General features: G+C 37.2%; 1 protein-coding gene across 4 annotated transcripts in view; it reads left to right on the top strand.

Moving 5' to 3' along the window:
• Positions 1 to 23,478, top strand: part of TTBK2 (tau tubulin kinase 2) — a 149,651-nt gene that overhangs the window by 27,488 nt on the left and 98,685 nt on the right. For 3 of the 4 annotated variants that reach the window (XM_068550245.1, XM_068550235.1, XM_068550226.1), the window contains exons 2-3: positions 9,807 to 9,942; positions 14,788 to 14,935. In XM_068550245.1, coding sequence (XP_068406346.1) covers positions 9,874 to 9,942; positions 14,788 to 14,935 — 217 coding nt within the window. In that variant the 5' untranslated portion in view covers positions 9,807 to 9,873. Of the gene's footprint in view, positions 1 to 9,806; positions 9,943 to 14,787; positions 14,936 to 23,478 lie in introns of those variants that run through there. The other variant, XM_068550252.1, reaches the window with a different exon arrangement.

Below are 23,478 nucleotides of genomic sequence, written 5' to 3'. Positions count from 1 at the left end.
TGAGATGATCATGTGGTTTTTCTCCTTCAATTTGTTAATATGGTGTATCACGTTGATTGATTTGCATATATTGAAGAATCCTTGCATTCCTGGGATAAACCCCACTTGATCATGGTGTATGATCCTTTTAATGTGCTGTTGGATTCTGTTTGCTAGTATTTTTGCATCTATGTTCATCAGTGATATTGGCCTGTAGTTTTCTTTCTTTGTGACTTCTTTGTCTGGTTTTGGTATCAGGGTGATGGTGGCTTCGTAGAATGAGTTGGGGAGTGTTCCTCCCTCTGCAGTATTTTGGAAGAGTTTGAGAAGGATAGTTGTTAGCTCTTCTCTAAATGTTTGATAGAATTTGCCTGTGAAGCCATCTGGTCCTGGGCTTTTGTTTGTTGGAAGATTTTTAATCACAGTTTCAATTTCGGTGCTTGTGATTGGTCTGTTCATATTTTCTATTTCTTCCTGGTTCAGTCTCGGCAAGTTGTGCATTTCTAAGAATTTGTCCATTTCTTCCAGGTTGTCCATTTTATTGGTATATAGTTGCTTGTAGTACTCTCTCATGATCGTTTGTATTTCTGCAGTGTCAGTTGTTACTTCTCCTTTTTCATTTCTAATTCTATTGATTTGAGTCTTCTCCCTTTTTTTCTTGATGAGTCTGGCTAATGGTTTATCAATTTTGTTTATCTTCTCAAAGAACCAGCTTTTAGTTTTATTGATCTTTGCTATCATTTCCTTCATTTCTTTTTTTTTTTTTTTTAATTTATTTATTTATTTATTTTTGGCTGTGTTGGGTCTTCGTTTCTGTGTGAGGGCTTTCTCTAGTTGCGGCAAGCGGGGCCACTCTTCATCGCGGTGCGCAGATCTCTCACCATCGCGGCCCCTCTTGTTGCGGAGCACAGGCTCCAGACGCGCAGGCTCAGCAATCGTGGCTCACGGGCCCAGTTGCTCCGCGGCATGCGGGATCCTCCCAGACCAGGGCTCGAACCCGTGTGCCCTGCACCGACAGGCAGACTCTCAACCACTGCGCCACCAGGGAAGCCCCTCCATCATTTCTTTTTCATTTATTTCTGATCTGATCTTTATGATTTCTTTCCTTCTGCTAACTTTGGGGTTTTTTTGTTCTTCTTTCTCTAATTGCTTTAGGTGCAAGTTTAGGTTGTTTATTTAAGATGTTTCATGTTTCTTAAGGTAGGATTGTATTGCTATAAACTTCCCTCTTAGAACTGCTTTTGCTGCATCCCATAGGTTTTGGGTCGTCATGTCTCCGTTGTCATTTGTTTCTAGATATTTTTTGATTTCCCCTTTGATTTCTTCAGTGATCACTTGGTTATTAAGTAGTGTATTGTTTAGCCTCCATGTGTTTGTATTTTTTACAGATCTTCTCCTGTAATTGATATCTAGTCTCATAGCGTTGTGGTCGGAAAAGATACTTGATACGATTTCAATTTTCTTAAAGTTACCAAGGCTTGATTTGTGACCCAAGATATGATCTGTCCTGGAGAATGTTCCATGAGCACTTGAGAAAAATGTGTATTCTGTTGTTTTTGGGTGGAATGTCCAATAAATATCAATTAAGTCCATCTTGTTTAATGTGTCATTTAAAGCTTGTGTTTCCTTATTTATTTTCATTTTGGATGATCTGTCCGTTGGTAAAAGTGGGGTGTTAAATTGCCCTACTATGATTGTGTTACTGTCGTTTTCCCCTTTTATGGCTGTTAGTATTTCCCTTATGTATTGAGGTGCTCCTATGTTGGGTGCATAAATATTTACAATTGTTATATCTTCTTCTTGGATCGATCCCTTGATCATTAATGTAGTGTCCTTCTTTGTCTCTTGTAATGGTCTTTATTTTAAAGTCTATTTTGTCTGATATGAGAATTGCTACTCCAGCTTTCTTTTGATTTCCATTTGCATGGAATATCTTTTTCCATCCCCTCACTTTCAGTCTGTATGTGTCCCTAGGTCTGAAGTGGGTCTCTTGTAGACAGCATATATATGGGTCTTGTTTTTGTATCCATTCAGCCAGTCTTTGTCTTTTGGTGGGAGCATTTAATCCATTTACATTTAAGGTAATTATCGATATGTATGTTCCTATTACCATTTTCTTAAATGTTTTGGGTTTGTTATTGCAGGTGTTTTCCTTCTGTTGTGTTTCTTGCCTAGAGAAGTTCCTTTAGCATTTGTTATAAAGCTGGTTTGGTGGTGCTGAACTCTCTCAGCGTTTGCTTGTCTGTAAAGGTTTTAACTTCTCCATCAAATCTGAATGAGATCCTTGCTGGGTAGAGTAATCTTGGTTGTAGGTTTTTCTCCTTCATCACTTTAAGTATGTCCTGCCACTCCCTTCTGGCTTGCAGAGTTTCTGCTGAAAGATCAGCTGTTAACCTCATGGGGATTCCCTTGTGTGTTATTTGTTGTTTTTCCCTTGCTGCTTTTAATATGTTTTGTTTATATTTAATTTTTGATAGTTTGATTAATATGTGTCTTGGCGTGTTTCTCCTTGGATTTATCCTGTATGGGACTCTCTGTGCTTCCAGGACTTGATTAACTATTTCCTTTTCCATATTAGGGAAGTTTTCAACTATAATCTCTTCAAATATTTTCTCAGTCCCTTTCTTTTTCTCTTCTTCTTCTGGGACCCCTATAATTCGAATGTTGGTGCATTTAATGTTGTCCCAGAGGTCTCTGAGACTGTCCTCAGTTCTTTTCATTCTTTTTTCTTTATTCTGCTCTGCAGTAGTTATTTCCACTATTTTATCTTCCAGGTCACTTATCCGTTCTTCTGCCTCAGTTATTCTGCTATTGATCCCTTCTAGAGTATTTTTAATTTCATTTATTGTGTTGTTCATCGTTGCTTGTTTCCTCTTTAGTTCTTCTAGGTCCTTGTTAAATGTTTTTTGCATTTTGTCTATTCTATTTCCAAGATTTTGGATCATCTTTACTATCATTATTCTGAATTCTTTTTCAGGTAGACTGCCTATTTCCTCTTCATTTGTTAGGTCTGGTGTGTTTTTACCTTGCTCCTTCATCTTCTGTGTGTTTTTCTGTCTTCTCATTTTGCTCATCTTACTGTGTTTGGGGTCTCCTTTTCGCAGGCTGCAGGTTCGTAGTTCCCGTTGTTTTTGGTGTCTGTCCCTAGTGGCTAAGATTGGTTCAGTGGGTTGTGTAGGCTTCCTGGTGGAGGGGATTAGTGCCTCTGTTCTGGTGGATGAGGCTGGATCTTGTCTTTCTGGTGGGCAGGTCCACGTCTGGTGGTGTGTTTGGGGGTGTTTGTGTCCTTATGATTTTAGGCAGCCTCTCTGCTAATGGATGGGGCTGTGTTCCTGTCTTGCTAGTTGTTTGGCATAGGGTGTCCAGCACTGTAGCTTGCTGGTCGTTGAGTGAAGCTGGGTCTTGGTGCTGAGATGGAGATTTCTGGGAGATTTTCGCCGTTTGGTATTACATGGAGCTGGGAGGTCTCTTGTGGACCAGTGTCCTGAAGTTGGCTCTCCCACCTCAGAGGCACAGCCCTGATGCCTGGCTGGAGCACCAAGAGCCTTTCATCCACGCGGCCAGGTACGTGGGGAGTTTCTTGCCTTTTGGGAGGTCTGAGGTCTTCTGCCAGCGTTCAGTGGGTGTTCTATAGGAGCAGTTCCACGTATAGATGTATTTCTGATGTATCTGTGGGGAGGAAGGTGATCTCCGCATCTTACTCTTCCGCCATCTTCTCCTCTCTCCCCTTTTAGGAATTTATAGATTTAAGGAAAATAAACTGGCACATGCACAGTATGCCTAAGATTTCTTTATAGTTCTTTTATTCCTTAAGCTATATCCCACTAGGGGTATACAATCAAAATACTGTATTTTAAAGCCACTTGATTTATTTTCTGTGTGATAATGTCACATACTTGGTATGCAGTCGGTTCTTGGTTTCAGTTTGTTTTAGATTTTTAGAGATTGTACTCCTTTCATTTTTAGTATTTGTTTTTTTGGTTTTTTAAAAATTTATTTTGTCTTTTAATTGTCTTGAAGTAAGAGGTCACCACTCAGTGTCAACAAAATGCTAAATTTATTTGTCTCCATTCAGGGGAGAGTTGTGAAGCTTAGAGTTCAGGGATTGGTGAAGTGGGAGTGTTTAGGAAGTGGTTGAACTTTTGATAAACAGATGTGGTTATGGACTGGGGCTGTTACTGATTGGTTGATTTTCTGAAGTGTGGTCACTAATTTGAAGCTGTCATTGATAGCCTGGGGTGAGTTTGAAGCTAGTTCTGATGATTACTTTGTTGCTATGGTCCTTTCTTGAATTTGGAGTATAGGAGTTTTTTTTTTCTTGTACGTAAAACAATGATTTTTGTTCCAAAATGAAAACTATATCACAAGATATATTCTTAGAAGTCTGACTTTTATCCTTATCCCCTCCATCCTGTTTTCTCCTTTCTTTTGGGCAAAGGTTGGCAAGCAATAGTCTGCAGGCCAAACTTGGCCACCCATCTCTTTTTGTAAGTAAATTTTTGTTGGAACACATATTCATTTGTTTATGTATTGTCTATGTCTTCTTTTATTTTAAAATGGCAGAGCTGAGTAGCCATGACAGAGATTATATAGCTTATAAAGACTGAAATATTTATTATTTGGCCCTTTACTGAAAAAAATGTATTGATCTCTGCTATCATTTTCACTTTTTGACTTTTCCTTCCTTTTTAAAATAATAAAAGCAAATATGTTAATATACTTAACAATTAACTTCCTTTTACAGAAAAGTAGTATACTGTAAACACTTCACTGCATCTTATTTTTTTTTTCACTTAACAATATATCCTGAAAATCACTCTGTCAATATATCTCTAATTCCTGGACTAGTACTCCATGACATAAGTGAATCATTTTATGTTCAACCAATCCCCTATTGAGTGACTGTTAGTTTTTTCTGTAGCCTTTTGTAATTATAAATAATGTTATAGTGAAAAGGCTTGTGAAGAAGTCATTTCACATGTTTTTGCCATGGTACCTTTGGAATAGGTTCCTTGAAGTGGAATTGCTGGATTAGAGTTTAAATATAAATTATTTTATTATGCTGAATATTACCATATTCTCCTCCATGGGGCCCATACTTTTTTTTTTTTTTACTGTGATAACACATAACATAAAATTTACCATCTTAATCATTTTTAAGTATACAGTCAGTAGTGTTAAGTATATTCACATTGTTTCAAAACAGATTTCTAGAAGTTTTTCATCTTGCAAAACTAAAATTCTATACCAGTTGAAAAACAATGCCCCCTCCCCACTCCTGCCTCAAGTAACCACCATTCTTCTTTCTGTTCCCATGATTTTGACGGCTCTGGATATCTCATATAAATAGAATCATAAAGAGTATTTGTCCTTTTGTGACTGGCTTTATCACTCAGCCAGGTTCATTCATGTTGTAGCATGTGACGGGATTTCCTTTTTAAAGACTGAATAATATTCCATTGTGTGTATATTCCACATTTTCTTTATCCATTCAACTGTAGATGGACGTGTAGGCTGCTTCCACCTTTTGGCTATTGTGAAGAATGCTGCTGTGGGCTTGAATGTACAAATATATTTGTCTGAGTTCTTGCTTTCAATTTTTGGGGGTATGTACCCAGAAGTGGAATTGCTGAATCATATGGGAATTGATTGTTTAATTTTTTTAGCAACTGCCATACTGTTTTTCATAGTGCCTGCATCATTTTATATCCCCATGCACAGTGTACAAGAGTTCCAGTTTCTCCACATCCTTGTCAGCACTCATTATTTTCTTCTTTTAATAGTAGCCATCCTAGTGGGTATGAGGCGATTTTTCGTATGGTTTTGATTTGCCGTTCTCTAGATTTTGAGCATTTTTTTCATGTGCTTTTTGGCTATTTGTATATCTTCTTTGCAGGACTGTTTATTCAGGCCATTTGCCCATTTTTTAATTGAATTATTTGATTTTTGTTTTGTTGAATTATTCTTTATCTATTCTGGGTATTAACCACATATCAGATAAATAGTTTGCAATTATTTCCCCCAATTTCATAGGTTGTCTTTTAGCATATAAAATTTAAAAAATTTTGACAGAGTCCAATTTATCTATTTTCTTTGGTTTGCTGTGCTTTAGGTGTCATACCTAAGAAATCATTGCTTAATCCAAGGTCAGTGAAGATTTATGCCTGTGATTTCTTTTAAGAGTTTTATAGTTTTAGCTTTTACATTTAAGTCTTTGATCCATTTTTAGTTAATTTTTGTGTATGATGTTAGGTAGGGGTACAAATTCGTTCTTTTGCATGTGGATATTTACTTGTCTGAGCCCCATTTGTTAAAACAAACTCTAGATCTTTTTAATCTATGCATCTCTTGTTTTTTACTTTTAGTATAGAATATTGCAGTTATGCCCAGAAACAGTATAATGGATTTACATATACCCATCATACAAAAATTATAAAAATTCTCTCATTCTTACCTCATTTGATCTTCTACCCCCAAAACAATAACTCCTTTTCCCCTTAGAGTGCTTTAAGGCAAATATAAGACCTTTTATCACTTTGTACATTGGTAGTTTATGTATTTCTTACAGAGAAAGACTTTATAAACATAACTACACTACTATTTTTACAGCCTACAAAATTACCAATTATTCCTTACCCAGTACTTGCTTAATTTTATCTGATTGCTAGTTGCTGCCTTAGGTTGATACATATCTTGTTTCTTATAATGTGCAGTGTAAAGCTTTTTTATTTTACATGCCTTTTGTCTTGGGTCATTTTGTCATTTATATGGGTCATTTTGTTCTTTAGGATCTCCATAATCATGGATTTAGCTCATTGTATCTTCATGTTGTCATTTAACATGTACCTCGATCCCCCTTATATTTGTAAACTTATAATTAAATCTAGAAGCTTGATTAGATTTAGAGGTTTTTTGTTTGTTTTAAGGCAAGAGACTTCATAGGTGGTACTGAGAAAATTTTGTTGCATCTGTCAGGAAGCACTTCATGTTTCATTGTTTACCTTTTAGTGGTGTTAATGTTGATCATTGAGTTCAACTTGATCCTTCCATATTAAAGTTCTCCATCCACTTTTTACTTTATGGTTTTAGCAGCCATTGATGGTCATTGCCTAGATTCATTATTTAACCAGGGATTAGAAAATGGTGATTTTCTAATTCTATAATTTCTTCTGCACTTATTACCTGTGACTATTCTCTAAGGAAAAAGTTGCCTTTATCATCTCTTTGGCTTCCCCAAAATACTGTTCATATCAGAAAGGCAGGATAAATGCTTGAGTCTTTCTATTTATTTGATAATTTTCAGAATAATGAGTTGTGCCCTAGCAACCTCCAAAATTGACCTCCAAAATTCTTTTTTCTTTTTTGAGTGTCATTATGAACTCATGAGTGTTTATTTTTTTAATTTATTTATTTTTTATAAATTTATTTTTATTTATTTATTTTTGGCTGCGTTGGGTCTTCTTTGCTGCGCGTGGGCTTTCTCTAGTTGCAGCAAGCGGGGGCTACTCTTCATTGCAGTGCGTGGGCTTCTCAGTGCGGTGGGCTCTCTTGTTGTGGAGCATGGGCTCTCTTGTTGCGGAGCACAGGCTCTAGGTGCATGGGCTTCAGTAGTTGTGGCTTGTGGGCTCTAGAGCGCAGGCTCAGTAGTTGTGACGCATGGGCTTAGTTGCTCCGTGGCATGTGGGATCTTCCCGGGCCAGGGCTTGAAACTGTGTCCCCTTCATTGGCAGGTGGATTCTTAACCACTGCGCCACCAGGGAAGTCCGTTTATGTTTTTGATGTTTTTCAATCACTGCAGTCACCATTCTTGTATCTGCTCAAATTGTTTCATCTTTGGCAAATGAGAATTCTTTCACTTGTGTCTGAATTCCTTTTGGCCTGTTAGTAGTAGTACTGGTAACATTTTTGCTTTCTGATTTGACAAGATGCCCCAAGTTCATTGTGCATAATTTCCTGTGCCAGACCTGGAATAAGCCATTTCTTCAAGTAGCTCTTATTTCTTTTAGTGCCTATGATGTTTAGACTTCACAATATGGAGGGAGGGGTTCTCATCGCTACTGGGTTATCATTGCTTTTAAGCCTTTTCAGGCCGATCATCATGCCAAATTTTCTATCATAATTTGATTGTCTGATACTTGTTACGTAGTTGATTCCTAGGGGCATTTCTTGGGAACAATATTATTTGAGTTCTGTGTGTTCATAACTGTTTGCTTTAGCCTTGAAGGTTACTTTGGCTGGATAGAACACGCTTGGCTCACATTTCCCTGGATACTTAAATATGCAATAAGCTGTTTGTGCCAATGTCTGTTCCCAGTCTGATTTTTTTTCCCCTTATGTATAATTTGGACTTTCTGCACATACGTCCAGTGAAATTTTTTTCCCTTTAAAATTCAGTAGCTTTACTAGACTGTGTTTTGGCATTGACCTTCTTCTGAGTTGTTTTCCCAGATATGTAGTTTACCATTTCAACCTGCAGATTTAGTCCTTTTTTTTTTTTTTTTTTTTTTTTTTTAGTCCTTTTTTAATTTCCAGAAATTACTTTCTTGAATTATAGTGGCTAATATTTGTCCCATCTCATAGCTTTGGGGTTTTTTTTGGCGGCCTTTTTTTCTTTTAATTTTTTTTTTTAATTTATTTTTGGCTGCATTAGGTCTTCGTTGCTGCACACGGGCTTTCTTTAGTTGTGTCAAGCAGGGGCTACTCTTCCTTGCAGCATGGACTTCTTAGTTGCGGAGCTTGGGCTCTAGGCACGTGGGCTTCAGTAGTTGTGGCTCACGGGCTCTAGAGCGCAGGCTCAGTAGTTGTGGCGCACGGGCTTAGTTGCCCCACGGCATGTGGGATCTTCCTGGACCGGGGCTTGAACCCATGTCCCCTGCATTGGCAGGCAGATTCTTAATCACTGCGCCACCAGGGAAGCCCTTTGGCGGCCTTTTATAATATGTATTTTATATTTACTTTGTCTTTTATCACTTTTAATTTCTAAATTTCTTTTTAATTTTTTTCATTTTTCCCTTTATTTTTTCTCCCTTAATTTTATGTTGTTTTCTCTCTTGTCTCTTTTACTTGAATCTTCATTTCTTTTTCTTTAATTTCTGTTCCTTTTCTGAATTTGCTCAGATTTCTTTTTATGTCTTTCTGTTGCCTAGCTCTCTCATTTAAGAGCTTTTCTAATTATGATTTATGTTCTTTTAAAGCTTCTTTTTCTTACTTTCTTTTAGTTTGTTCTGTAATATTAGGTCACAGTTTTGTCTCCTTTAGGCCATATTTTCCTGCAGTATCTTCATTTTCTACAGGTATGTTGTTATCCTTTTTTCTTACAATATCATTGTATTGGGTTTGATCAACAGACCTTTTCTGTGGCTCATGTTTATTTCCTATGCATTTTAAATGCATTTTGTAACATTAAAATTATATTAGCTCTGGTGATGTTAAGCTCTAAGTTACAACCTATTAAATTGTAAGCTGTTGTAAATTAGGTACGATTTTTTTTTCCTTAGCAATGTGTTGGACTAAGGATAGTAGTCTGGGTCAACTGCCATTGACACCATGCTTATCCTGAGGTCTAGCAATCTCAGTTATTGTAAATTATATTTGTGTTATAATGCTTCTTTAATGTCTGGCTATTTCACTGGGCATCTGTAATGAAAAGATAAGTACTTTTTTTTTTACATGTACTAAACAGATTTTAGAACTGAGTTTGTGGGGTTTTTCCCCTCTTTCCAGCAAAGCAACCTAATTAATGTGTAGGATTAGTAGTGTTACTTGGTGCTGGAATGTTTGTGTTAATTAGTTAGTCCTGATATGCTGCTGTGTTTCTTTTATTTCAGGTTAAATGGAAACCACCCTTGGGAGCTGGATGCCTGTGTAGCCATTCTACCACATCAGTGAATTGCAATGAGTGGAGGAGGAGAGCAGCCAGATATCCTCAGTGTTGGAATCCTGGTCAAAGAAAGATGGAAAGTAGTGAGTATACATCAGGGAGAGAGAGGGGCGGGGTGGGGCGAGGGGCTGCGTACATATGAGGGGGTAACTTTTGGTATCTTGATAAAAGCATTTCATTAGGAAATAATACATATATTGTTTATATGCCTAAAGCAGTTATATTTGGTTCTTTTCCTATGATTAGCTTCTGTTTATGCCCTAATTCTTATTCTTCTTATAGGAGTAAATTTTCCTAAACTCTGATAGCTACTATTTTTTTTAAATTTATTTATTCATTTATTTATTTTTGGCTGTGTTGGGTCTTTGTCGCTGCAGGAGGGCTTTCTCTAGTTGCGGTGAGTGGGAGCTACTCTTCGTTGCACTGTGCAGGCTTCTCATTGCGGTGGCTTGTCTTGTTGCAGAGCACAGGCTCTAGGTGCGCGGGCTTCAGTAGTTGTGGCACACAGGCTCAGTAGACGTGGCTCGTGGGCTCTAGAGCGCCGGCTCAGTAGTTGTGGCGCACGGGCTTAGTTGCTCCGCAGCATGTGGGATCTTCCCCGACCAGGGGTCAAGGCCATGTCCCCTGCACTGGCAGGCGGATTCTTAACCACTGCACCACCAGGGAAGTCCTCTGATAGCTACTACTGAGTAAGGTAAATAAAAGTATACTTAGGGAAAGAACAGTTGAAAAAAAAATACAGTACAGTGAACTGCCCTTTTTTATTTTTTAACATTTTATTAAGGAAAATTGTAAGTATACATTAAAATAGTGAGACTGTTATAAAGAACCTCCAGGTACTCATGCCCCAGCTTAAACAGTTATAGACTGATGGTCAATCTTGTTTCATCTCTTTAACCTCTCTCCCAGAATATTTTGAAGCCAATATTTTACCTTAGCATTTCTCTTTACGCACTTCAGTATATATCTCTAAAATATAGACTTCTTCTTAAAATATAATCATAATATCATTATCACATCTAGAAAAGCAATCATTTCTTAATATCATTAGGTATCCTTCCAACTTTCACATTTTCCTAATTGTTCTGTAAATTATTTTTAACAGTTGAATCAACCAAATCCAAGTAAAGTCTGGATATTGCAGTTGGTTTACATCACTTAAGTTTCGTTTAATTTCTAGGTTCCTTTTCATCTCTCTTTTTTTCCTTACAGTTTATTTCTTAAAGAAACTAGGTTATTTGCCTGTAGAATTTTCCACAGTTTGGATGTTTACTGTTGCTTCCATGTGGTGTTAACATGTTTCTCTGTCTCATGTATTTTATGTAAACTGTTAGTTATTTAGAGAGGCTTAATCAGATCTGACTTCAGGTTTGTTTATTGAAGTAGGGGCATTTCTTTTTTCATAAAGGGTATTGTGAACTTTGGATGGGAGGCATATAATGTCTTATTGCCCATCATTTTTTGTGATGTTAGCACTGTTGATCATCATTGTCTAGGTCTGTTAATTCATTAGGGATTGCAGACTGGTGATAGTCTATCATTCCTTCATTTGTTAGTTGAAGTACATCTATGAAGAGAAATTTCCCATCATTTAACTATCTGACTACCCCGAGATACAATTTGACTAGGAATACAGGATAAATGCTTGATTCTTTTCTTAATTCACCAGTTTTGAAAATAATGAACGGGTTCCCTAGCATCTTCTAAAAGTGACCAATGAAAGTTTTTAAAATATAATTAAGAATTCATGGATTTAAGCATATTTAATGTGTTTCAGTCCACATTAGTTATCATTCTTATTGATTCTAGTTATCATTCTCATTGATGCACATATTGTCTCATTTGACTAAGGGGACCTCCTTCAGGTTGTCTCCTGAGTGCTTTTAACATGATCCTAATAGTCTTTTGATGGCTTCCTTGCCCTAGACTTGGAATCTGCCATCTTTCCTCCTATGAAAGAAGCTATTTTTGTTTTGGATATATTTAAATATATTTTATGGCTACCCAGTCTTTGGTAACCAAAGTTTTGTTCCATTAGCAAGTTTAGCAAAGCTATTTAATAGTTTCCTTAGTCTATCAGCAGATTGGAAAAAGGAGATTCTTCTTTTAGAAATAAAATTTTTGTTTCTATGGTACAGTGTTTTACTGATAAGGCAAATCAGTAGACTTTGAAAGTTTACTTGAGTAAATATAAGAAAAGAACCTTTTCATCATCATGGACTGGTGCAGGGAGATTCCAGCAATTGGTAATCTCTAATGTAAGTCAGGCATGAGTGTTGCTTTGGTGGGAGCTTTGTGTTAAGAGCTGTGGTAAAGGTTGGCTTTCTTCAGTAGACATATCAAAAGGTGACAAATGAAGCTACGTCTGGCATAGTTGCTCTGTCCTGGTAATGAGAGCTAATAAATGTATGGAGCATGTCCCCCAAATCTGAGAGTCATAGTGGCATTTTTAGTAAAAAATTACAGGCTCATTGTTAAGGATGGTGTTTTGGTTATCTACTGTTATATAACAAACTGCATCAAAACTTAGAGGCTTAAAACAGTCATTTATTTTGCTCACAGTCTTGTGGATTAGGAATTTAAGAAGAATTTGCCTGGGTGGTTTGTCTCGTAGCCATGTGGCACTAGCAGGTTTGGGGATTGGAAGGTCCACGTCCAGATGGCTTCTTTGGTGCCTTGGGGTCCTTAGTTCCCTTACCCCCAAACTGGTGGCCCATTTTCTAGGACCTCTCTACAGGGCTATGGCTTCTCAGGATGGACACACTTTTTACATGGTGGCTGGCTCTTGAGAGTGTTCGGTTGGTTAAAGTAGTCACAAGATCCACCCAGGTTTAAGAGGGTGGGGAAATGGACTGTGCCTCTTGATGGGGGAGTGGCGAGGTCACAGAAGAGCAAAAAGGATGGGCACTATTTTGTGGCCATATTTAGAAAATACAGTCTGCCACAATCTTACCTCTATTCTTTCCCTAGTCTGCATATCATCATTGTACTAAATTACCTCTGTCTCTCTGCCATATAAACATTGGCAATGTCTTAGGGCTTTGTTAAGCTCAATTAAAAAAAAAATTCATGCTCTATTATTGTTCAAATGATTTTATAGGAATAGACCAAGGAGCAAAATCATTTATTTCAGCTTAGAATTTTTGTTCTGTTGTTTGGTAAGGTTCTTTGTGAGGTAAAAACATGAAGCCACCTGGCATCAGAGTCCATAATTAGAAAGATGTCTCTTTGGTACTGTTTATGAGTTTTTAGAGTTTCACAGTCTTTGTTTAATGGACAAAATATAAATAATCATAAGATTATTATGATTGGGCCCCAGTCAGGGCCCAAAAAAGAGAATTTATTTAACTGAAATTAAGTTCTGGAACTTTTTTTAGTCCCAAACTCGTATCAGAGTTTCTTGTGTTATCTCTTCCCATCACCAAACCAGAATAAGGAAGGATTGTGGCTCATATATACAAAGCAGTAAATAGTTATTTAGCAATAATTATATAGTTACCACTTTGCCAAATGCTATGGGAGAAATAAAAAATAGAAGGAGTGGCCCTCTCTTTGAAGAAGATTAGTTTCATTGTAGGGGGATAGGGCATTGACAATGGAAAGTTTAAGCAGTATGAGTTGAAACACTGTATAGTGTATTAATACAGGTGATACCTGAGGTATTTATAGTAAAATGGTTAATTAAATGATTAAGCACATAATTCCTATAGAAATTTGGAAGAGATAAAGGAATCAGCCTAGATGCAGAAATCAGTACAGACTGTGTGGAGAAAGAAGTAGGACTTGAGGTGAGGCCTCTGGGGTGGTTAAGATTTAGGACCTGGTGCCTCCAGTGATGACTTCCTACATTATATCACATCCTAGCTGCTTGATAACGTGCTAAGGAGAAGACTGAGTTTCAGGAAATGGAAGAAGGCTAATGTCATGCTGTATCTAGGTTGAAGTATATCACCTCCCCCCTCCCACCCCAGTTTCTCACAGCTCTACAGTTCCAGTTGTCACTATCTCTTCAGAACTTGCTTTTATTTTATTTTATTATTTTTTTAAACTTTTTATTTTATATTGGAGTATAGTTGATTAACATAGAACTTGCTTTTAATACTCAAAGACCCCAATATTCCCCAGTTAAGCTAACACATTTTATTAGGGAGAATATGAAGTGTTTGATGAAAGTATTTATTTGTTTGTTTGTTTGGCTGTCCCACGTGGCTTGCAGGATCTTAGTTCCCCAACCAGGGATTGAACCCCGGGCCACAGCAATGAAAGCACCAGCTCCCAACCACTGGACTGCCAGGGAATTCCCTGATGAAAATATTTAATTTGGTTAGAGTTTACTATTATTTGAGCGTATGGATATATAGTGAACACTGGGATAGTTTAGAACAGGAGCTTTATGCCTGTTCTGTGGAGCCTGTTCAGTGCCTCAGAAAGGAGGGTAAATGGTGCTGAGAGGGCTGGGCTCTGGCTGCCCCCGTCCCTTCTCCAACCTCCCCACATACATGTCTCAGTCAGGTCCCAGATAATATTTCAGTTGGCAGAAAGATTTTATGGATTTAAAAAGTCTTCAAATGATTGCCTTAGAATTAGAATAAATAGGGTTGTTGAGGGGTATTTGTGGGAAGTGAAGCTTTCAGATATTGTGTCTTTTATGATATTTCTGATGCTGGCTGTAGACCAGATTTTAAAATTGTTTGTGGCTGAAATAAATTCAGTACTTTTTGTGGACAAAACTGTGAGAAAAGATTTTGATGTTATTTCTAGGTGTTTGTTCTTGGCATATGCCTAGTTAACAATATTGAGATCTTTTATCATAAAATAAGGATAGGCAAATTATATATTATTTTCTAAATATAAGAGATGAATTAGTTTCTAATTAGAATCTTCTAGTAATTTTGTGTGTGTGTGTTCTTATTTTATTTCCCGTGCAGTTGAGGAAGATTGGGGGTGGGGGCTTTGGAGAAATTTACGATGCCTTGGACATGCTTACCAGGGAAAATGTTGCACTGAAGGTGGAATCAGCTCAACAACCAAAACAAGTTCTGAAAATGGAGGTTGCTGTATTGAAAAAACTACAAGGTAAGCTGCTTGTATGATATACCAAACAGTTTATAATTTACTGTTACCTTTGTGAACCTCAATTACATTCTCTAACTATCAATTGAATATTCTGGTGTCAGCTTGGTTTAAACATGCTGAACGTTTTTCTCTTGGAAATTTTATCACTAGTAGTTGTAGAAATACTGATTGCTTAGAGTAATTGGACTTTGGGAATTCCTTTTCATGGTGAGCAAGGATGAGAGAGAGTGAATAACCTGAAACATTCTGCTTTAGAAAGTGTTTTCATGATGTCTGTTATGGTAAAACTTGCCTTTTTAAAAAAAATAGCCAAACATGAACACCTCTGAGTTGTTTCTACTTATGTTTTTGGATGTTAAACATGCTTTAATCCCATTAAGGAAGCTGCCTTCAAATCACACTGAAGGATGGATTAAAAATAATAGTATTTGTTATATGTTGATTTCATTAGCTTCAGTTTCATCGAATAACTCTTTCTGGCCCTGTCATCATTTTTGAGGTCCATTTTACGACTTGGATCCCTATTGTTTTACCACAAGCATAAATAACTTTTTTTCTGACATCAATCAAGTGATTAAAACCCTGAATACATGGCTAGTTTGATTCATCTTTGTATTTTCAGTTTATGACATAATCTGGTATTACTGATATTTAACTGTTTTATCTGAATCAAAATTAAATAGGGGTGATTAGCACATTAAATGATCTTGTTAAGCTCTAGAAGGTTTGATATTGCTATGGGACATTCATTAGCATCTAAAGGAACTTAGTACTAACATAGAGAGCAACGGAAGTTGCTATAATTGGTAGAAATAACTGTAGTTGGTAGAAATAGGAAGGACAAAATGCTGTGTATACTCTGGTTTCTCTTCAGATTGAATAAATCTTTCGCCTTTTACTAAAAAAAAAAATGCTGTGTAGCTTAGGACTCTCAAATTCATGGCTGTGTAGTCTCTAGGGTGATTGTGCTGTCTTTGTGAATCACTGATGTGATGATGTTTGGAATTCTAGTAAATTAGTTTCTGTTAAGTTAATGAAATGTGTATTATGTATTCTGGCAACATCTATTCTTTTAATCATTGCTCTTTGCCTTAAGCTTTCTCATTGTCCGAGTTTCTCTACTAGTTGGCTCATTTCATTAGAGCATGATGCTAATAAAATTATAGCTCTGTTTAATAGTTACTTTTAGCCTAAACTTAGCTTTCCTAAAACATGGGAAATCAGGAAGACAGTGGATAGATCAGCACCCATTGTCACTACTAGAAAAAATGGATGACTGGAGAAGAAAGAATAGAGAAGAGGATGGTGTTCTCTTTTTCTCACCTTTTCTGCTTTTTCCCTATTTCTTTCGAGCTGTTTCCAGCTCAGTGACATAGCGGCCACAAACAGGTGCAGCTGGAACTACCTCTTCGTGGTTTGCACGGATCCCAAGAGATCTGTTTTACTTTCAGCCAAGTCCATAAAGGGTATGTCAACATCAGCTTGGCTTGGACGGTGCTGCTTCACCTGTCTTTCTCCTACTTGGTCCTGAGGAGATGCTTCCAGATGAGGCAGGATACAGCTTTGTAGCCCTTTCAGTAAGTTCTCCTGCCTATTTTGGCCATGGTTTACTTAGCATTGTATGTGATAAAGCTTGAAGAACAGCTTAGTACCTTTAAATGGGTGAAATAGAGATCCTTGGATGTTGAGTCTCCTTTCCTTCTTATTTTATCTTTCGTACTATTACCTAAAATGTTTTTCTTTCTTGCTTATAACCACGTGACATCCTATTCCTCAGGACCCTTCACTTTCCAAAATAAATAGATTTTTAATCTTTTGGTCTGTATTTCAATGGACAGCCCTTGACTTTCTTTTCTTGGCTTTCTGACTATGCCTTCTGCATACTTACGCCTCACAATTTCTTTTTGTTGAAGGTGTTTTGGAATCTGTACCCTTTGAGAACATTTTTATGGGGCTGAGCTGCTTGCTCCTGCCTGCCTGTTGGCATAATCATTTTCTTACTCAGTGACCCCAATAAAAAGGCTAAATGTGCAAGGAAAAGGTATATAACCAGAGGCTAGCCCTTTATAGGATTGGTTGGTTTAAAGTTGATGTTCAGTTTTTGATAACTGGTATAGGATTTGTTTCTTTTCTTTGTTTTTTTATGATGAATTTAGCCTGAACCCTAAGTTTTATTTCTTTTAAAAATCAATCCCCCTATTCAAAATTCTCATAATGTCTTTTCCTGGATTCCTTCAGTTCTCAGTTTTCTCCCAGTCTTTCCTGTACTTAACAATCCTAGATTTCCTCGGCTCGTGCATAACTCTCATAGTAGTATGTTCCTTTCTCATTGGCCCTAAAGTGCGAAGGCCTTAGCATTTTACCTCATCTTTCCTTCTGAATGACCTTCCCCACGCTACTATAGCAGATAACTATCTTTTCAAAGCTGTCTGAAATATTCTGGTATATCCTACAATTCTCTATTGAATCAAGCTAAACTCCTGAATTGTACTTGGGTTTTACAAATGAGTCTGAATGTTTTAGTCACTGCTCAACTAGACCACTTGTCTATAGGCCTCTTAGGTAGTACTTCTATACTCAGTTATTCTCTGAAGTTTCCTTATTAAATAGAACTGTAAAACTTATTAAGCTTTTCCTTTTATTAATATCATTGTTCAGAGCTACATCTCTATATAACCATTTATTTGTGTTTCTTCTCTCAATTTATGACTATACTATCTTCAAACCTTTGTTTTCAATTTATTTGCTTTGACACTGTGCAAAGTGTTATTGCCTCCCTACTCTGTTAGATTCTTTTTTCTCTCTTCTCTCCCATCTTAATAAATATTTTATAGTGACATTCTACCTATCTTTACTTCTCCATTTTTATGGTCTCTTGAACTTTATCTCACCGCACCACTCTATTTTTTTTTTTTTCAGTTTAATAAATAAGTTTTATTTACAGTGCTGGTATAAGAGGGAAAAAAAGCCCTTTTGTCCTGTGATTCCAAATCTGATCACTAGTAATTCTGCAGTACCTACCATCAATACTTTTTAAAAAGATAGATTTCCTTTCCAATCTTAACAAAATTTGATACATGTCTAGAATACTGCAGTGAGACAGGCAAATCTTAAATTTGTTTTTCTCCCCTAATTTTTTATTATGAAAAATCTTAAATATACACAAACATAGAATTGTATAATGAACATTCATATACACGTTACTCAGCTTTGGTAAGTATCATTGTTTGGCCAGGCTTGTTGCCTCTATGTCCTACATTTTTTCCCAGCTTGCTGAAGTATTTCAAAAGAAATCCTAGGCATCATATCATCTGTAAATACTTCAGTATGTATCTTTATCTAATAGATAAGGTCTCCCTTTTTATTTTTTAATGAAAATATTCTTTATTTCAGAGTTATGAATTACAGGCCAGTTAAGAAATCTCTTGGGTTGAGGTTGGGGCAGGGGTGTTTGGAAATATATCAAAAATTGACAGACATTACTTTGCCTGTAAGAGCTTTGTTGATGATTGATGATTTTGTGAATCCATTAAATTATATCTATTGGAACATAGAAAGTCTTAGTCACTTGTTCCCTACCAAGAAAAAAAAAAAGAATGATATGAGAAGTAGCTTATGTTAAACATTAGGAAAATTTGGGAAAATCTGCATTATTGAGAAAGTGAAATAATAACACTATGGAAACTCTTCAGGTGACCAGTTTTAAGAATGGATTGGAGAATCTCATTGGAGAGGAAGCCCATGTTCCAGTGTTTCTTTTTTTTTAATTAAGACTTTACTTTTTGGAACTGGTTTAGGTTTACAGAAAAAATGAGCAGAAAATGCAGAGTCCCCATCTACAGTTTCCTCTATTAATAACATCTTGCATTAGTGTAGTATATTTGTTACAATTGGTGAACCAGTATTGATACATTATTATTAACTAAAGTCCATAATTTACATTAGGGGACTCCTTTATTAATAACATAAACACTATAGTCTAAAACACCTAAGAAAATTAAGTTATTTCTCAGTACCATATAAAATCTACCAGCCAGTGTTTAATTTCTCCCGTTATCTCAAAAATATCCTTTTACCACTGAGTTGTTCAAATCAAGATTCACGTCACATGGTAGGGACATTGCATTTGGTTGACATCTCTCTTAAGTCTCTCTTAATATGTAAGAGTTCCCCCTCCCCTACTTTTTTTTCTTTTAAATTTTGGCCGTGCCATTTATTTCTTGAGAAATGAAGTTCTTAGTTTGATAGAATAGTCTACATTCTGGATTTCATTGATCGCATCCTTGCAGTGTTGTTTAACGTGTTCCTCTATCCTCCACATTTCCTGTGAACTTGTAGTTAGACCCAGAGGCTTGATGAAATTCATGTTGTTGTTGTTGCTGTTTTTGGCAAGAGTACATTGTCTTTTTTTTTTTTAAATAAATTTATTTATTTATTTATTTTTGGCTGCGTTGGGTCTTCATTGCTGCATGCGGGCTTTCTCTAGTTGCGGAGAGCGGGGGCTACTCTTTGTTGCTGTGTGCAGGCTTCTCATTGCAGTGGCTTCTCTTGTTGTGGAGCATGGGCTCTAGGTGTGCGGGCTTCAGTGGTTGCGGCTTGCAGGCTTTAGAGCTCAGGCTCAGTAGTTGTGGCTCATGGGCTTAGTTGCTCCGTGGCATGTGGGATCTTCCCGGACCAGGGATCGAACCTGTGTCCTCTACTTTGGCAGGTGGATTCTTAACCACTGTGCCACCAGGAAAGTCCCGACTACATTGTCTTGATCCATTGTTTCTACAGGGGTTGCAAAATGGTGATTTTTTCTAATTCTCTTATTCCTTCCAAGTTTCTGAATTGGAATTATTCTACAGAGTAGAACTTTATTTCACTAGCTGTTTGTTTCCCCTGAAATAATAGTTACTACAAGAAGGGTAGGATAAAGGCTTGAATTTTTTCCTTTTTATTTTTTAGATATAACAAGTTGTGCCCTTTTGTGAATAGTGAACTGCTTTTCTTTTTTTTTTTAATTTAATTTAATTTATTTTTTTATACAGCAGGTTCTTATTAGTCATCCATTTTATACACATCAGTGTATACGTGTCAATCCCAATCTCCCAATTCATCACACCACCCCCCGCCGCGTTCCCCCTTGTCATACGTTTTTTTCTCTACTTCTGTGTCTCAATTTCTGCTCTGCAAACCGGTTCATCTGTACCATTTTCTAGGTTCCACATATATGCGTTAATATACGATATTTGTTTTTCTCTTTCTGACTTACTTCACTCTGTATGACAGTCTCTAGATGCATCTATGTCTCTACAAATGACCCAATTTCGTTCCTTTTTATGGCTGAGTAATATTCCATTGTATATATGTACCACATCTTCTTTATCTATTCATCTGTAGATGGGCATTTAGGTTGCTTCCATGACCTGGCTATTGTAAATAGTGCTGCAATGAACATTGGGGTACATGTGTCTTTTTTTTTTTTTTTTTTTAATTTCTTTTTACTTTTGGCTGCATTGGGTCTTCATTGCTGTGCACAGGCTTTCTCTAGTTGGGCCGAGTGGGGGCTACTCTTCGTTGCGGTGTGTGGTCTTCTCACTGCGGTGGCTTCTCTTGTTGCAGAGCATGGGCTCTAGGCGGGTGGGCTTCAATAGTTGTGGCACGCGGGCTCAGTAGTTGTGGCTCGCGGGCTCTAGAGCGCAGGCTCCGTACTTGTGGCGCACGGGCTCTAGAGCGCAGGCTCCGTACTTGTGGCGCACGGGCTTAGTTGCTCCGCGGCGTATGGGATCTTCCCGGACCAGGGCGCGAACCTGTGTTCCCTGCATTTGCAGGTGGATTCTTAAGCACTGCACCACCAGGGAAGTCCCCGCATGTGTCTTTTTGAATTATGGTTTTCTCTGGGTATATGCCCAGTAGTGGATTGCCGGGTCATATGGTAATTCTCTTTTTAGTTTTTTAAGGAACTTCCATACTGTTCTCCTTAGTGGCTGTATCAATTTACATTCCCACCAACAGTGCAAGACGATTCCCTTTTCTCCTCACCCTCTCCAGCATTTGTTGTTTGTAGATTTTCTGATGAAGCCCATTCTAACTGGTGTGAGGTGATAGATACCTCATTGTAGTTTTTTTTTTTTTTTAATAAATTTATTTATTTATTTATTTATTTTTGGTTGTGTTGGGTCTTCATTTCTGTGCGAGGGCTTTCTCTAGTTGTGGCGAGCAGGGGCCACTCTTCATCGCGGTGCGCGGGCCTCTCACCATCGCGGCCTCTCCCGTTGCGGAGCACAGGCTCCAGACGCGCAGGCTCAGTAGTTGTGGCTCACGGGCCCAGTTGCTCCGTGGCACGTGGGATCTTCCCAGACCAGGGCCCGAACCCGTGTCCCCTGCATTGGCAGGCGGATTCTCAACCACTGCACCACCAGGGAAGCCCCTCATTGTAGTTTTGATTTGCATTTCTCTAAAAATTAGTGATGTTGAGCAGCTTTTCATGTGCTTCTTGGCCATCTGTATGTCTTTAGAGAAATGTCTATTTAGGTGTTCTGCCTATTTTTGGATTGGGTTGTTTATTTTCTTAATATTGAGCTGCATGAGCTGTTTATATATTTTGAATATTAATCCTTTGTCCATTGATTCGTTTGCAAATATTTTCTCCCATTCTGAGGGTTGTCTTTTCGTCTTGTTTATGGTTTCCTTTGCTGTGCAAAAGCTCTTAAGTTTAATTAGGTCCTATTTGTTTATTTTTGTTTTTATTTCCATTACTCTAGGAGATGGATCAAAAAAGATCTTGCTGTGATTTATGTTAAAGAGTGTTCTTCCTATGTTTTCCTCTAAGAGTTTTATAGTGTCTGGTCTTACATTTAGGTCTCTAATCCATTTTGAGTTTATTTTTGTGTATGGTGTTAGGGAGTGTTCTAATTTCATTCTTTTACATGTAGCTGTCCAGTTTTCCCAGCGCCACTTATTGAAGAGACTGTCTTTTCTCCATTGTATATCCTTGCCTCCTTTGTCATAGATTAGTTGACCATAGGTGCGTGGGTTTAGTTCTGGGGTTTCTATCCTGTTCCATTGATCTGTATTTCTGTTTTTGTGCTAGTACCATATTGTCTTGATTACTATAGCTTTGTAGTTTAGTCTGAAGTCAGGGAGTCTGATTCCTCCAGCTCCGTTTTTTTCCCTCAAGACTGCTTTGGCTATTCAGGGTCTTTTGTGTCTCCATACAAATTTTAAGATTTTTTGTTCTAGTTCTGTAAAAAATGCCATTGGTAATTTGATAGGGATTGCATTGAATCTGTAGATTGCTTTGGGTAGTATAGTCATTTTCACAATATTGATTCTTCCAATCGAAGAACGTGGTATATCTCTCCATCTGTTGGTATCATCTTTAATTTCTTTCATCAGTGTCTTACAGTTTTCTGCATACAGGTCTTTTGTCTCCCTAGGTAAGTTTATTCCTAGGTATTTTATTCTTTTTGTTGCATTGGTAAATGAGACTGTTTCCTTAATTTCTCTTTCAGATTTTTCATCATTAGTGTATAGGAATGCAAGAGATTTCTGTTCATTAATTTTGTATCCTGCAAGTTTACCAGATTCATTAATTAGCTCTAGTAGTTTTCTGATGGCATCTTTAGGATTCTCTATGTATAGTATCATGTCATCTGCAAACAGTGACAGTTTTACTTCTTCTTTTCCGATTTGGATTCCTTTTATTTCTTTTTCTTCTCTGATTGCCGTGGCTAGGACTTCCAAAACTATATTAAATAATAGGGGTGAGAGTGGACATCCTTGTCTCGTTCCTGATCTTAGAGGAAATGCTTTCACTTTTTCACCATTGAGAATGATGTTTGCTGTGGGTTTGTCATATATGGCCTTTATTATGTTGAGGTAGGTTCCCTCTATGCCCACTTTCTGGAGAGTTTTTATCATAAATGGATGTTGAGTTTTGTCAAAAGCTTTTTCTGCATCTATTGAGTTGATCATATGGTTTTTTTTCTTCCATTTGTTAATATGGTGTATCACATTGATTGATTTGCGTATATTGAAGAATCCTTGCATCCCTGGGATAAATCCCACTTGACCGTGGTGTATTATCCTTTTAATGTGTCGTTGTATTCTGTTTGCTAGTATTTTGTTGAGGATTTTTGCATCTATATTCATCAGTGATATTGGTCTCTAATTGTTTTTTTTTGGAGTATCTTTGTCGATATCTTTCGGTATCAGGGTGATGGTGGCCTCATAGAATGAGTTTGGGAGTGTTCCTTCCTCTGCAATTTTTTGGAAGAGTTTGAGAAGGATGGGTGTTAGCTCTTCTCTGAAAGTTTGATAGAATTCACCTGTGAAGCCATCTGGTCCTGGATTTTTGTTTGTTGGAAGATTCTTAATCACAGTTTCAATTTCATTACTTGTAATTGGTCTGTTCATATTTTCTATTTCTTCCTGGTTCAGTCTTGGAAGGTTATACCTTTCTAAGAATATGTCCATTTCTTCCAGGTTGTCCATTTTATTGGCATAGAGTTGCTTGTAGTAGTCTCTTAGGATGCTTTGTATTTCTGCCATGTCTGTTG

This window comes from Eschrichtius robustus, chromosome 1 (genome assembly GCF_028021215.1).
Source record: "Eschrichtius robustus isolate mEscRob2 chromosome 1, mEscRob2.pri, whole genome shotgun sequence".
In the NCBI taxonomy this organism is placed as follows: domain Eukaryota; kingdom Metazoa; phylum Chordata; class Mammalia; order Artiodactyla; family Eschrichtiidae; genus Eschrichtius; species Eschrichtius robustus.
Note: the sequence above shows the minus strand (reverse complement) of the source record. Positions and strands in the feature narration are given on the sequence as shown.